The sequence below is a fragment of the Berghia stephanieae genome, chromosome 13, assembly GCF_034508935.2.
Source record: "Berghia stephanieae isolate SIO BIC M18660-M18661 chromosome 13, UCSD_Bste_1.3, whole genome shotgun sequence".
Classification (NCBI taxonomy): domain Eukaryota; kingdom Metazoa; phylum Mollusca; class Gastropoda; order Nudibranchia; family Aeolidiidae; genus Berghia; species Berghia stephanieae.
In genome coordinates, this window is record NC_088372.1 from 1,934,237 (window position 1) to 1,949,236 (window position 15,000).

A 15,000-nucleotide genomic window follows, 5' to 3' on the forward strand; every position below is an offset into this window, starting at 1 on the left:
TGGTTGTGTCGTAGAAAGATAACATCGATGGTTGTGTCGTAGAAAGATAAAATTGATGGTTGTGTCGTAACGAATGTGACGATTTTCCTATGGTTGGTAAGGAGAGGGTCAATATTTTGAAAAAATAAAATAAATAAAAAATAAAAGTTAAGAATCGGAAACTCCAGGGAAGGCAAAAAAAAAATAAATAAAATAAAAAAATGAAAGAATGATTCTGGAAAGTTAAAAACAAAACAAAAACAAACAATAATTGTGAAAAGTGGTGGGAGGATCAATGGTAGCCAAAATTCAAAATCAATCATGTTTACCATTTTCCCGATCGAACCTCCCTGATGAATGAATAAGAATATTGTATAATAGCCATTATTATCACGTATAGATTTAATATTTTTCTTGGTCTACCTTTACTCTTTTTACCTTCTATATTTCCAATGAGAACAACATGTCCAATGCATATATTATTGCTACTATTGGAAAATATTGTATTCTTATATATGTTTGTATTTTCAAAGAAATGATATGAAGAATGAAAAAAGAGTGATCTATTTTTTTATTTTTTGGAAAAAAAGGGGGGGGGGGGTGGTTAAAAAGTCGCACCATTTCAAAAATTGGTGACTTATCTATTTTTGCTAAGCGGATATCCAGGTCAGATTCACCTAATGAAAATGAACAACCAAAGCAAATGCATTGTTTTAGCACTGAGGATTAAAATGTATAAGAATGAATAAATAGATTAAAAACATAATTCAAAATCACCACACTATATGAATGTATAAAATAACTAAAAGACACAGACACAAAAAAGTCATACATTTTAAAGCTGACGATGAAGCATTTTAAAGTTTTGTATTTGAAGAAAATATAAACAGAACTCCAGTTGATTCTGTAAATTATAATAAATAGTATATGTCAAAATCTGAGGTAAAAAGATCATTAAGAATATTCATATTATACATACATACATACATACATACATACATACATACATACATACATACATATATATATATATATATATATATATATATATCATTCCAATAATAATAATATATAAAGCAGAGAGTAGATAGTACATTGAATAATAGTAAATACAAGTAATCTGAATACGGGCTATATATATTATTATCCACTGCTAACATTTTTTCGTCGTTTGTTGTCGTTTCGAAGAACAGGCCACAAAAGTGTATAATATGTGACCCACCGTATCAAAGCGGTATTATGTCGGGATCCACTCGGTAGTAGTAGCGTAGGGCTACACCTCCAACTGTATTTCGTCAACCCAGCTTCTAAAGTCTTCCTCCGCCCTAAGGATGGTTTCGTAGCCACCTTCAAGTTGAGTGACTGGACAGTGGAGGACGATGTGATCGCTGGTCTCTGGGGCTGCCTGACATTTCTGGCAGGTATCACTGTTCCCAAGTTTCCATCTGCACATATTTGATGCAGTACTCGGTAAGGGCAATTGAATTCATAGCCACAAATATCCAACTTGGGTTTAATTTCTGTACGTTATGGTGTAGTATAAAGACTATTTCTAGCATTGCAAAATCTTCTAAGCTCCAATTTCTCATCATTCTATCTCTAAATTCACTTTTTGGGGGTCTGAATCATCCCGACATAATACCGTTTTGAGACGGAGGGTCATATAATATTATATTTCTGATGTAAATGTTGCTACTCGAGCTCGAAGAAATAAATAAGCAATCTTTTTCATTCTGCTTTTCGTGATTCTATGTGAACTTCGAACAAGATACATACGTGTGACTGTTGTGGTGATTTTGTAGTCGAATGAATGAACTGTGTGATACTAAAAAAAAAAAAAACTATTGTAAAGCACCTCTGAGCACTATTTGTGGATACTGGCGCTATATCAAATAATAATAATAATAATAATAATAATAATAATAATAATAATAATAATAATAATAATAATAATAATAATAATAATAATAATAATAAAATTGAACGTGAGCTTCAATTTCATAAATAAAAACAGATAATGTGGACGTGTCGGGTTTCCCCTTTATCAACACAAACAGGATGAATGAAACACGACGTCGCCACTATCACAGTATCTCATTCGTCTGTACTGTTTCATTCATCCTGTTTTGTTGATGAACGGGAAACCCGAACAGTCCATATTATCTGTTTTTGTTCATTAAATTGAAGCTCATATTCAATGTCACATTGTTATTTATCATAATATTTCTTAGCTCACAACTTGATATAATTAATTCAAGGGTATATATATTCTATTTCCCATATGATTGTTTTCTTGTTGTTTTTTTTTTTTTCGCTATAAGTGGTCAAATGTCCTTGATGAATTATCGGGGCGCCGCTTAATTGGGACTATATATTCAATTAACCGGACACTTTAATGAGCTACCCGTAATAATATACAGGAAATGTAACCAAACTAAAAAGAAAAAGAATCAGTTTCTCTATTTTTTAAAAATCGGACCACACATTTAACTGTTTCTCTGTCTACTAGAGATAATAATATAGTTACAGCCAGCGCAAAGCCAAACCATTTCAATCCAAAACAAGAACAGAAAGCCACATAGAGGAGAAAACAGATTCAGAGAGGAAATAAAAAAGCAGCGGATAAGTCGCATGATTTTTGCCTAGAAAATGGAACGCATGTGTTTAAGATTTAGATAGATAGATCTTTTCTTTTATAACGACAGAATTGATGAAATATTTATCTTAAAAATTTCAGAAGTATTGCGATATTATAATAATATTTAAAGAGAAATAGAGATACAGAGAAAGAGAGATGACACGCATGCTGTGTCGCATGACACGTGTTGCTGTAGCTGTGTTGTAGGTGGCGGTGATGACGTTACATGTGTCGAGAAAGGTAGAGAAGCGTGTGATGAATACGTACACGAGCGCTTTCTATGTCCTGCATCCACACAGACACCACGTGACGTAGTAATGTGACGTGAGATTTCGTGATATCACGTGACGTGATGGGATGTGATCGTGAAGAGATGTGAAAGGATTTAGAGAAAAGAGTCGTGATACAAGACACTGTATCGTCACTATAAACATGTGAATTCAATATAATATTGTAAGATTTAAACTAGAGGCGGAATTGTTAAATCACTTTATTGGCTTATTAGTGAGAGAAAGAAGAGAGAGAGAGAGAGAGAGAGAGAGAGAGATAGAGAGAGAGAAAGAGAGAGAGAGAGAGAAAGAGAGAGAGGAAGAGATAGATAGACAGAGAGAGAAAGAGAGATAGAGAAAAAGAGAGGGATGGAGAGAGAGAGAGAGTGTGTGAGAGAGAGAGTGAGACAGACAAAGAGAGAGAGAAAGAGAGAGATAGATAGATAGATAGATAGAGAGACGGGGGGGGGGTATGTAAAGAGAAATATAACATCTGACTTAGTATACCAAATACATTTTCAAACTCAATCGGCTCCCTGAAATAATTTATTTAATCATTCATTTAATTATTTAGAAAAAATATCTTTCACCTAAACAACCTACATAGATAGATAGATAGATAGATAGATAGATAGATAGATAGATAGATAGATAGATAGATAGATAGATAGATAGATAGATAGAGAGAGAGAGAGCGAGAGAGAGAGAGAGCGAGAGAGAGATAGAGATAGAGAGAGAGAGAGAGAGAGAGAGAGAGAGAGAGAGAGAGAGAGAGAACAAACTATCACAAAAATGTTTGCAACGAATAGGTAACTGAACTTCACTGATGAAGACGTAAAAAAGATAATTTAATAAATAACGCTTTCATAAAAACTTACAACTCAATTCAAATTGATACAAAACGATAGAAAAACCTATCACGAATGAGACCCTATGACTTTTGTTATTTTCCACGAAAGATATGGTCAAGATAGTGTCTTTACGAATGATGTCAATATTATTGATAAAAAATTAGTTTTACAACTTTTAAAAAGAAAAATTAACACACAACGTTTCTGGCTCAAACCTCTTCTTCGGCCAACAACGAAAACACTCAAAGCGGTAATACTACTTCCGGTAAAACCCAGAAAGACTTGAACCATTAGGCCTCTACACGTCCAATCAGAGTGGTTAATGATCATTCAATTCAATTTTAGCAAAGATGCAACTATAAGCAACTAACATCAAAACGAGCATTACAACAAATTCTAACTATCTATACATTTGTGAAACTAGCAAAATGGAGATGTTTACAATATCAAACAAGAGATTTGTAAAAAAAAAATTAATTTAAAATGAAATGATTCCAAAATAGAATAAAAGCTTCACAACATTCTACAATCTTTCATCATTTCCATGATGGATTCCCTAAATAAAGAATTATCATATTATTACAGTATTTACATAGAAGGTTTTAAGATAAAACGTATTGATATTGAAAAGTGAGAGGATTGCATTGGTAATGGGTACCGTCATCTAGGGTCACTTTGCCTAAAGGGGAAACTTTGCCTCTTGAATTTTGGACCAATAGAGATCATGGAGAGAGAAGAAAACTAATGAAGAAGTGAAGAAGTATTAGAGCAAGCTGAAACTAAAAGGTAATTAATTCGTACAAAAAGAAAAAGACAAATGTCATTTTTAGAGCACCTAAATCGACATAAATGTATTGAACATCTTACTCTCACAGGAAATATAGAAGGTAAAAAGAGTAACGGTAGAACAAGAAAAACATATTTGAATAGTTTGAACAGCTGGGTGACAAAAAAGGAGAAGAGTAATATTAGTTTTCTGAGGTTATCTGATCAGAGAGATGAATGGCGTACCATGATCACCGATGTCTGGTACAGACTTGGTACTTGATGAAGAAAGAAGAAGAGATTGTTTAGTTTTGTGGCGATTACTTCCTTTGATAAAAATTAAAGTCTTTTTACGTGTGGAATAACTGTAACAAAGCTGAGATTATTCAAAATTCAAAATGCTCCAAATTCATAGAGGCAAAGCTTCCCCTTGAGGCAAAGTTAGCCCAGTTAAAAGTAACCTGGTTTTTTTTTTGTTGAAAACAATTTAACTCACTCAACCCTAACACCGACTATATCCGTACTTTTCCCAGGTTACTTTTACCACATGCCAATTTATTACATTTTCTGTGACAAATTATAAGCGTAGTATCAAAGCTAACGTTTTTAGTTTTTACATGTTAATTGTAGTTGCATAAAACTATCTATATGTACATGCTCATTTTTAATACATTTTTTCCAATTTTGAAAGGAGCAAAAATCTCTAGGATTGAGTGAGTTAAAAATGGTTTTCGTGATTGACAGTGAATGAACTTGTGAAAAATGAATATCTACATCATTATTGTTTACAAATAGTGCAATTTACAGACAACATATGATATAATATGAACAGAGGGAAAGAACATTAAAGGGAATTACCGTTTCAACGCTGAACGCATACAAGAGGTCAAAGGGTATGGCTGCCAAAAGGTCAAGGAGGAACCAGCCCCGTATGTAGTAGATGGCGATAAGGCGAGGCTCGTAGACAACCTGGCCACTTTTGTTCAAAAATGTTGTGCGGAAATTGAGGAAAATATCTGGCAATATAGAAGGTAAAATGGAATATAGATTAAAAATTAAAATTGAGCTGTGTTGCTTTTTAAATCACATTTGGCCATTCTTAGGTTATTTAGATAAGTCATTCTTTGTCTTCCTCTTGCTCTCTTTCCTTCGATCATCCCAGATGTTACCAACTTTTCTATTCCGTCTCTTCTCCACACATGTCCCAGAAATCGTAACTGCCTCTTTCTGAAGGTATCGATCAACATTCTTCCCTTTCTCACCTTCTCCAACACTTCCTCGTTCGTATACTACCAACTTACCTACAACCGAAGGGCTAGAGCTCAGGTGGTCGCTGGTTTGGATAAGATAAGAACTTACCTACAGCAAATAGAACCTCTACAGCAGCATCGATGTACATGACGTCTTTGTATCGCCCAGACTTGCGGAAGGCAGCGTTGAAGGGCACCAAAATGGCGATGTAGAACGTACACAAGAGAATGAGCCAGTCCCAGCCGATCTTGAAGATGCCGTAGTGGACGATGATGAACCTGGACTGTTTGACCTCTTGAACTTTGTACTCTGGCATCTGAGAGGCAAGCTGGGAGTGGAGGGGGAGATGCCGGAAAGACGTATTGTTGGCGTTTGGGGAGGGGGGGGGGGGGAAAGAGGATAAATAAGATAAAAGATGGAGATGATTGGAGTGAATTCCACTCAAAGATTATAATAGTAAGACAAAATTCAAATGTTGCTGCTCGAAGCTCGAAGAAACCAGTAACAATGTAAAATTGAATGTATGCTTCAATTTAATATCAGAAACAGATAAAAATGGATGTTTCGGGTTTCCCCTTTAATAACAAAACAGGATGAATTCATCATGTTTGTTGATAAAGGTAATCCTGTTTTGTTGATAAAGGGGAAACCCGAAACGTTAATTTTATCTGTTTCGTATATTCAACTGAAGCATACATTAAATTTTACATTGTTATTTGATATGGAGACATGGCTTTAGAATTTGTTTGATATAAAAATAGACACGATTTGATCTAACACATCTGAACCTGTGATAAAATTTTATTTAGTTTGTCTGACTAGTTCTCCATTACTCTGGAAAAACCCCATATTAAAAAATTTGGCCAGAAAACTCGTCCTTCAAATATCGATCGATTTCAATGACCCTCATCTTGGCAAAAACTCTCAAACCTGGGACTTCGCGAAGTCCCAGGTTTGAGAGTTTTTGCCAAGATGAGGGTCATTGAAATCGATCGATATTTGAAGGACGAGTTTTCTGGCCAAATTTTTAAATATGTTTTTTTTTTCTAGAGTACGACAGAGCTGTCCCAAACGCCATTATGTCCTGGTAATTTAGATACTGGAATTGATTTTTTAACCGAAATTATGAAACTTAAGTTCTTTAATTATAATTTGTTTTACTGATGGCAATACGACTCAATAGTCTGATGTCAGACAACGGCAGCCATCTTGGTTCTAAACAAAGAAAATCATTACTTTTTATTTTTCATGCTGGCTAGAACTTTTCATATGCCTTGTGATCAGAATGTGTAAAAGTCAAAACATGATCAAATTTATGTTGCTTTTTTTTCTCAGGATACGCTTTTATGCTCGCCGGAGAAATATTTCATTAGGGCGTCCGCCATTGTTCCGATAGTTTAGAGCCAGTGTTACTAAGTTACCATGCGTCATTAGGAAGGAAGTGACGTTACGACTGTTGAAGAGTATAGAGGCAATTTCTTAACGTGTCAAATCTAAAATCGGAAAATTCGGATCATTTAAATTTTTTTTAAATGTTCCCTTTTGGTAACAATTTTAACTGAAAACAATAATGTTTTTAGACAAGAGGTCACTTATAACTAAAATGTTTTGTTTTTTTTAAGTTATGGGAAAAATTCGATTTTACTCGAATTTTCTGGGTTGAATAAATAATATTTAAAAAAAAAACCCTGGAGTTTAAGCTTCAAAAGAACAGCAGAAATGGCTTCTGGGTGGGTCGAAAAGGTGTACATAAAGTTGATTCTTTCTTCAAATGAAAATTTCAAAACTTTAGAAAGTCACTTTTGCTGCAATTTCGATGACAAACCAACAATATTTGTATTATTTTCCATTTTGGAACACAGGGGAAAAAAGTGAATAGGAAACCCATCCACCAACCTTCAAAGTGATCTTAAATTGGCAGTTTTGTATGGATTTTACAAATTCTACATTTTGGCAAAATTTTCTTAAGTAGAAATCTACCTTTTCGCAAAATTTTCCTAAGTAAAAATCTACCTTTTGGCATCATTTTCCTAATTAAAAATCTACCTTTTGGCATCATTTTCCTAAGTAAAAATCTACCTATTGGCATTATTTTCCTAAGTAAAAATCTACCTTTTGGCATCATTTTCCTAATTAAAGATCTACCTTTTGGCATCATTTTCCTAATTAAAAATCTACCTTTTGGCATCATTTTCCTAATTAAAAATCTACATTTGGGCATCATTTTCCTAATAAAAAATCTACCTTTTGGCATCATTTTCCTAATAAAAAATCCACCTTTTGGCATCATTTTCCTAAGTAAAAATCTATCTTAAGCCATAAATCATTATTATTGAATGAATAACCACCGCTCACGTGTTATAAATAGAAACAGCATTATATATATAAACATCTTAATTATACCAACAGTCCATCAAAGCATGAGCAACATGGTTAGTGATAAACATAAAAAAACATATACAGCTTAAAAACATTATTCTTGTGCTGGAATAATTAATATAATTTATATAGGGAATGAGATTAGCGGAAGAGTAGCGTCCCTTGATTGGACGTCACCCATAGTCTGTGACGTCACCGGCGGAAAAGTTATTAGAGAGAGAACCTCATGTTGGTTGTGCGCATGTGTCTCTCGTCCTGCGCACAACCAACATGACGTTCTCTCTCTAATAACTTACGCGCCGGTGACGTCACAGACTATGGGTGACGTCCAATCAAGGGACGCTACTCTTCCGCTAATCTCATTCCCTATATTAATATTAAGTGTTTAAAATTAACATGTTAGTAAATGTTCCATGCGCTACTTTGAATAAATGTAACATTCTACTGTTTATTAATTGAGTGCAAGAAAATAAAGTAAAATAAAATAAAATGTCTTTTTTTTATCTTAATTTTGGATTAAATTCGAACTGGTGTTTTATGATCTGGTCTCATTTCAAGATTTAAACGGTATATATCGATATTATCTCGAAGCAACCAATATCTACAGCAATATAATATAATCGATATAAGAAAAGTATAACCTTACACCACGTTTAAAGCGATACTATTATAATATTTGTGATAATAAGTATACTCTCAAATGATGTGATCAAATTCTAAAACGATAATAGACTGATATCAGTAATTAATTATAAGCTTAACTGCCGTCTTTAGTAACGTAATCAAATGCTATAGGGAATGAGATTAGCGGAAGAGTAGCGTCCCTTGATTGGACGTCACCTTACGGAGAGAACGTCAATTTGGTTTTGAAGTGTCTCAAGCCGTTTTCACCGGAAGCGAGGACGAGAGACGCATGAGCACAACCGGCATGACGCTCTCTCTCTAATAACGTTTCCGCCGTTGACGTCACAGACTATGGGTGGCGTCTAATCAAGGGACGCTACTCTTCCGCTAATCTCATTCCCTATAATTGTCTTGACTAAAGTAATGTGACCCAAGTTTAAAATGATAAATGGATAAATAATAAATGTCAAAATTACTTAAACAGCATATTATATATAAGAGGATGAATTGAGCCCCAAAATCATGGGAATTATGAAAAAACACAAAACAAATAATTGACTAAAAAGACACTCTTAATACCAAAATACAAATAAACCTTGAAACCTCTCCTTACCACCCATAGGAAAATCGTCACATTCGTTACGATGCAACCGACAATTTTCTCATTCTGAATTCTCTTGTACATCACAAAATTTAAAGAAATGCTTAAATGACAGCTATTAATCCTAAACAATGTGTTGTAAACATCATTTTGCTGAACAACATTCTATATAGAATGCACTTGATACTTTTTTGTTTGATTAGAAAAGGTCTATTTTGTGTCGGTTGGTTGTGAATTTTCGGGGGAAATTATAAAAATAGCTGGTAAGGAGAGAGTTATAAGTAATTGAGTATTTATGTATCATCGTAATATTCTCTCACTCAAAATCTTGTAGATGCAATCTCCTCTCAATCAAAATTGTGTAGGTACACACCATTTATGTTTCCATCCAAACTGTGTACACATCATCTTCTCTCAACCAATACTGTGTATATCATGTGTTTTTTTTATGAGTCAAATATTATGTTTAAACGTCACTATCTCTCAATCAAAATCGTGTACACGTCATTTTCTGTCAATCTTCTCTCGATCAAATTTGAGTACACGTCATCATTTCTCAGTCAAATTTGTGTACACGTCATTTCCTCTCAATCAAATCAACGTATACGTCGCGTCATCTCGTTCTCATAAAATCGACTGTTTATACTACTCTCCCATAACTGGGTATACGACTGTTGTCTCTCAATCATGACTATACACAAGTCACGTCCAATCACTTCATACTGTGTACACATCATGTCCACTACATTAAAATTGTGAACCCGCCATTATCTCTTCATCAAAACTGATAACAACATTTTTAACATCGCTAGTTACATTTTTTAAAAACATTTGACATAGGTAAACATTATAAAAAGAAAATCTTTTCTATAACCCCCCCCCCCCTCCCCCAATAAATATGTCTTTTCTTGTGGGAAACTTATGGTATTTATATGATATGTTCTTTACCTAGAATAATAAATCTTAACATTTATAAGTTGAACAACTCAAAGCCAATTCCAAATACATTTAAAAAATGATTAGTTATATTTATTTTGAATTACAGAATAATTATTAAAAAATCTCATGCGTTTTCTAATTCTACTTTAAAAATGAAAGCTTAAGAGGGTAACTCTCGTAGTAATCGGAAATAATATCAGGCCATCTCTTTTTGACATTCCGTATCATCATTGGCCGCAGGCCTCAAGCCCTTTTTTTCCTCTCTACTTTCGTATTCGTAAGAACCAATCAAAACGTTTTGACTTTCAAATTAATTTAAAATCAAAAATTTTCATTGGTTGAATTGAAAAGCAAGGAAGAGGCGCTCTGAGCGGTTTTGGCTGCGGAACGAACGGATGTTGAGAATTTCTGAAATATTCCCGAGTCAACGTGCATCACCTCTAAAATGAACTAAAAATTTTAATACGTCACGCAAAGAAATCTCAAACATAAAATAATCGATCATGCAGTGAAATAAATCTACGTAACTTATTTATAGGTCTGATAACCAAATATAATTCTGGCCTTTCTCTCTCTCTTCCTATCTATCTCTATCTCTCTCCCTCTCTATCTCCCCCTCTCTCTCTCTTACTCTCTCTCTTTCTTTCTCTCACTCGCTCTCTCTTTCGCTCTCTCTCTCTCTCTCTCTCTCTCTCTCTCTCTCTCTCTCTTAGATTGTTAACCAGTTAACTACCCCACACTGGAATAAAAAACAACCTCGTGTTTACAAATTTGGCCATAAAACTCGTCCTTCTATTATTGATCGATATAAACGGCCCTGATCTTGGAAAAAAAATATCAAACCGAACACTATGTCAAGTATTCCGAGAAGTCCCAGGTTTTGTGAATTGTTGCCAAGATCAGGTAGGGAGGGGGAGGGGGCGAAGTGGCCGAGTGATTAAGGCATTGTACTGTGACCCGGAAGGTCCCGGGTTCGAGCCCCGCTTCAGACACTTTCGTTTCTTTTTCCTTGAGCAAGATTATTACCCCCCCCCCTCCCAATTTGCTCACTTGGACAACATGGGTGATTCCTGTTGACATCAGATATCTTGTTTGATGAGTTATCTATAATATTCCTTCGTGGAATGCCTTGGCGACGATATCTTAGACGTCGTGGCGGAAGGGCATACACAAATGAAGAACATTTATGTAAATCGATCGATATTTGAAGGACTATTTTTCAGGCCAAATTTTTAAATTACGAAATTTTCCAGAGTACAGCATGTGTCGGGTTAAATAAATAAAATAGAAATAAACTTCCCTTTATTCATCCCGTAGGGGAAATTTATTTGTCTCTAGGGAAGACTGGAATAACCCAGGCGTCAGCCACAGTGCAGCGCCGCAAAATTGAGCTAGGGCGAGATTGATGGTGACTTGCTCAAGGCCATACAGCGCAGCGGCGGGTGATCGAACTCGGTACCTTTCGGGTACGAAGCAAAGACCGTACCGCTGAGCGAGCCACGCTGCGCCCCAGGTTAACTCATTCAACCCTAACACCGACCATATCCGTAGTTTACCCGAGTTACTTTTACCCCATACCTATAAATTTATTACATTTATCTGAGACAAATTATAGGCGTAGTATCAAAGCTAATGTTTTTAGTTTTTGCATGTTAATGATAGTTAAAGAAAACTATCTAGATATTTACATACTCATTTTTTATACATTTTTTCCCCAATTTTGAAAAGTAGCAAAAATCGCTAGGATTGAGTGAGTTAAAATAGGCCTATAATTTCGGCATTGCGTTGAGAGATTTTCGATTTGAACAATTTGGGTTATCAGAACTGTAAACCAGACCACGTTGGGAGTAAATTAAATCGATAAAAAAAAAAAAAAAAATCCAAATAAATTTTCGTCATAATTGAATGAAATTACATTATAAAAATGTTAATATGTTATAGTAAAACATAATAATAAACAATAATCGATAATGATAAACAGTAATCGATTATAAATAACTATATTATAAATATCGAAATTAAAAAAAATGAATATTCATATATGAATGAATAAATTAGATGTATGAATAGTTATCGTAATATCAAAAAACACAAACTGCCAAGGAACTACTTATCTGTCACTCTTCAGGTCCTTTTTAGGGAAAAAGACCAGGAGTTGAATTAGTCTTGATGGGCTTTTTATCATTGCCAGTGTTGGAAATATGTGTCAGTGCGCGCATGACATAATCAGTCGGAAGGTGCGCCTAGTAGTCTAGTTGTATGACACTCTCTGTCGTATCGGAAGGTCCTGGGTTCGAGCCTCGCGCTCGGCGCATAGTTGAGTCCTTGGAAAAGGCTTTTTACTCACATTCTCACATCGTACTCAGGTGTAAAATGAGTACCTGGTCGTTAACAGCGTTGTCTTTGTCCGAAAAATTGTAATATCGCCTAACAGGCGTCATGTCCCGTCCTACATGTGAAATATTGCTGTTGACCAGGGACCCCTTGTAAAGCGCATTGAGCACATTTCGCGGATATTGCGCTATATAAAGCTCAAAAGGTGAAAGTTTTGGATTTGTATTTTCTGAAAGAACATGCTCCCCCAGAGCATTTTAATTTTTATTTAAAGTAAATCAGGTGATTTTTCATGAAGTTATGGTCAGATGTGTGGGAAATGTATCCAGCAACTTTTCTCAAATTTCATACTTTTTCAACTTGACTAGCTGTAAACAAAATATTTAGAAGTGAAATTAAGTTTTGATATATCCCGAAGAAGTACAAAAAGGGTTGATTTAATCATTTATGACAAAAACTCATTTTTGATTTTTAAAAATTGACCTTCTAACTAAACTTGGCAATATCTCAATTCAAACCTTTTCACTATCCGACTGAATATGTCATTCACTGTAACATGTTATAACAAGCCATAAAACCCCCTTGAATGTTTGACCCACATATTAGGTAAAGAGGTATTATTATTATTATTATTATTATTATTATTATTATTATTATTATTATTATTATTATTATTATTATTATTATTATTATTATTATTATTATTATTATTATTATTATTATTATTATTATTATTATTATTGTGTCGGGTGAATCAAATTATGTCAAAATGGATTTAAAGTCAAAGAAAAGAAAAGAGAAAAAAAAAACAATCACAGAGTTGCTTTATAAGGAAAAGAAGAAGACAATAAATAGTTTCCACTGAAGAGATGGTTTTGTTTTCAAGACCTGCATTTTCCCCTCCAAATGTCAGAGAAAATCCAATTTATGTGGTTTCCAAGACCTGTTCAGTCTTTTCCACCAAAATCTAATAGGAAATTCATTGTTTGAATCCAGTACTATGCCTTGGTGAGCCAGAAGCTGAAACGTCAGTTTAAAATGGAGAACATACAACCTTTTCGTATCTTTATCTTATAACAGTCCATTATTTGTTACTATTATATAAATGTCATAAAACAAGAAGTGAAGTGAGAAGGAAAGTACCAGAAGACAATTAAAGAATTTAAAAAATCGCGGCCGCGATTGGGGGCTCGAACCCTCGACCTTACTGGTACGACAAATCCACTTAGCCGGGGAGACTCTACTGTCTAAGATATATCCGTCACTCCTGGAGTGTCCGATAGCTCAGACAGTAGAGTCAACCACTCCCGGGTCAGCCGGAGTTGTACCAGTAAGTTCGCGGGTTCGAGCGTAGCTATCGTTAACTTATAGCCTGACACTGACCAAAAAATGACGTCAAAATGCCAATCTTTGGCCACAAAAGAAAACAAATCGTGAGTTGTATTCAATAGTTCAACCAATGGGAACACTTTTTTTCCATGAGCTCTAGTAACGACAACTCACTAGACGATGCACAAAAACCAAATAATGACGTCAAAATGCCAGACTTTTTGGGTTTCAGTGTCAGGCTATAACATAACGATGGCCACGGTTCGAGCCCACAATCGCCGCCGCGTAACTTTTTTTATTCTACATTGTCTTCTGGCACTTTCCTACTCACTTCATTTCTTGTTGTTATCATCATCAGTGCCTGATCCACTCACTTTTCTGAATTAATATACATGTCAAAAAAAAACACAACCCCCCCCCAAAAAAAAAAAACAACAACAACAAAAACAAACAAACAAACAAACAAAAAACAAAAAAACAAACAAAAAACAAACAAAGAAACCTACCCTGTTTAACTGTTGTAGTTTGGTCTTGGCCTTGTTCTGTTTGTTGAGCTGGCCACTGATGTGGTAGAGGACAGCTCGGCTACGTCTCCGGCCGTAGTTGTAGTTCTCTGGAAGACCCTCATGGTTCTCCTCCAGCTGGTCGTGGTCGTCGTCGTCGGAGGATGAGTCATCGCTGCTCTTGGAGTGGTTGTCACCGTTACCGTTGTCGCGGTGGTCTGGGAGGGGGGGGGGATAAGATAATAATAATAATAATAATGATGATGATAATAATAATAATAATATAATAATAATAATAATAATAATAGTAATAATAATAATAATAATAATAATAATAATAATAATAATAATAATAATAATAATAATAATAATAATAATAATAATAATAATAATAATAATAATGATAATAATAATAATAGTAATAATGGCGGTGGTGATGACTGTGACAATGATGATGATTATGATGATGATTTGATGGTGATGATGATGATGATGGTGATGACGATGATGATGATGATGATGATGATGATGATGATGA

At 34.6% G+C, this 15,000-nt stretch overlaps 1 protein-coding gene across 1 annotated transcript in view; it reads right to left on the bottom strand.

The window, feature by feature from the left end:
• The window catches only part of LOC144958954 (uncharacterized), a 333,886-nt gene that overhangs the window by 30,587 nt on the left and 288,299 nt on the right, over positions 1-15,000 (bottom strand). The window contains exons 8-10 of the mRNA XM_078891251.1: positions 14,466-14,680; positions 5,862-6,081; positions 5,361-5,518 (exon numbers count right to left, since the gene is read on the bottom strand). Of these exons, the coding sequence (XP_078747377.1) occupies positions 5,361-5,518; positions 5,862-6,081; positions 14,466-14,680 (593 nt within the window). The remainder of the gene's footprint in view (positions 1-5,360; positions 5,519-5,861; positions 6,082-14,465; positions 14,681-15,000) is intronic.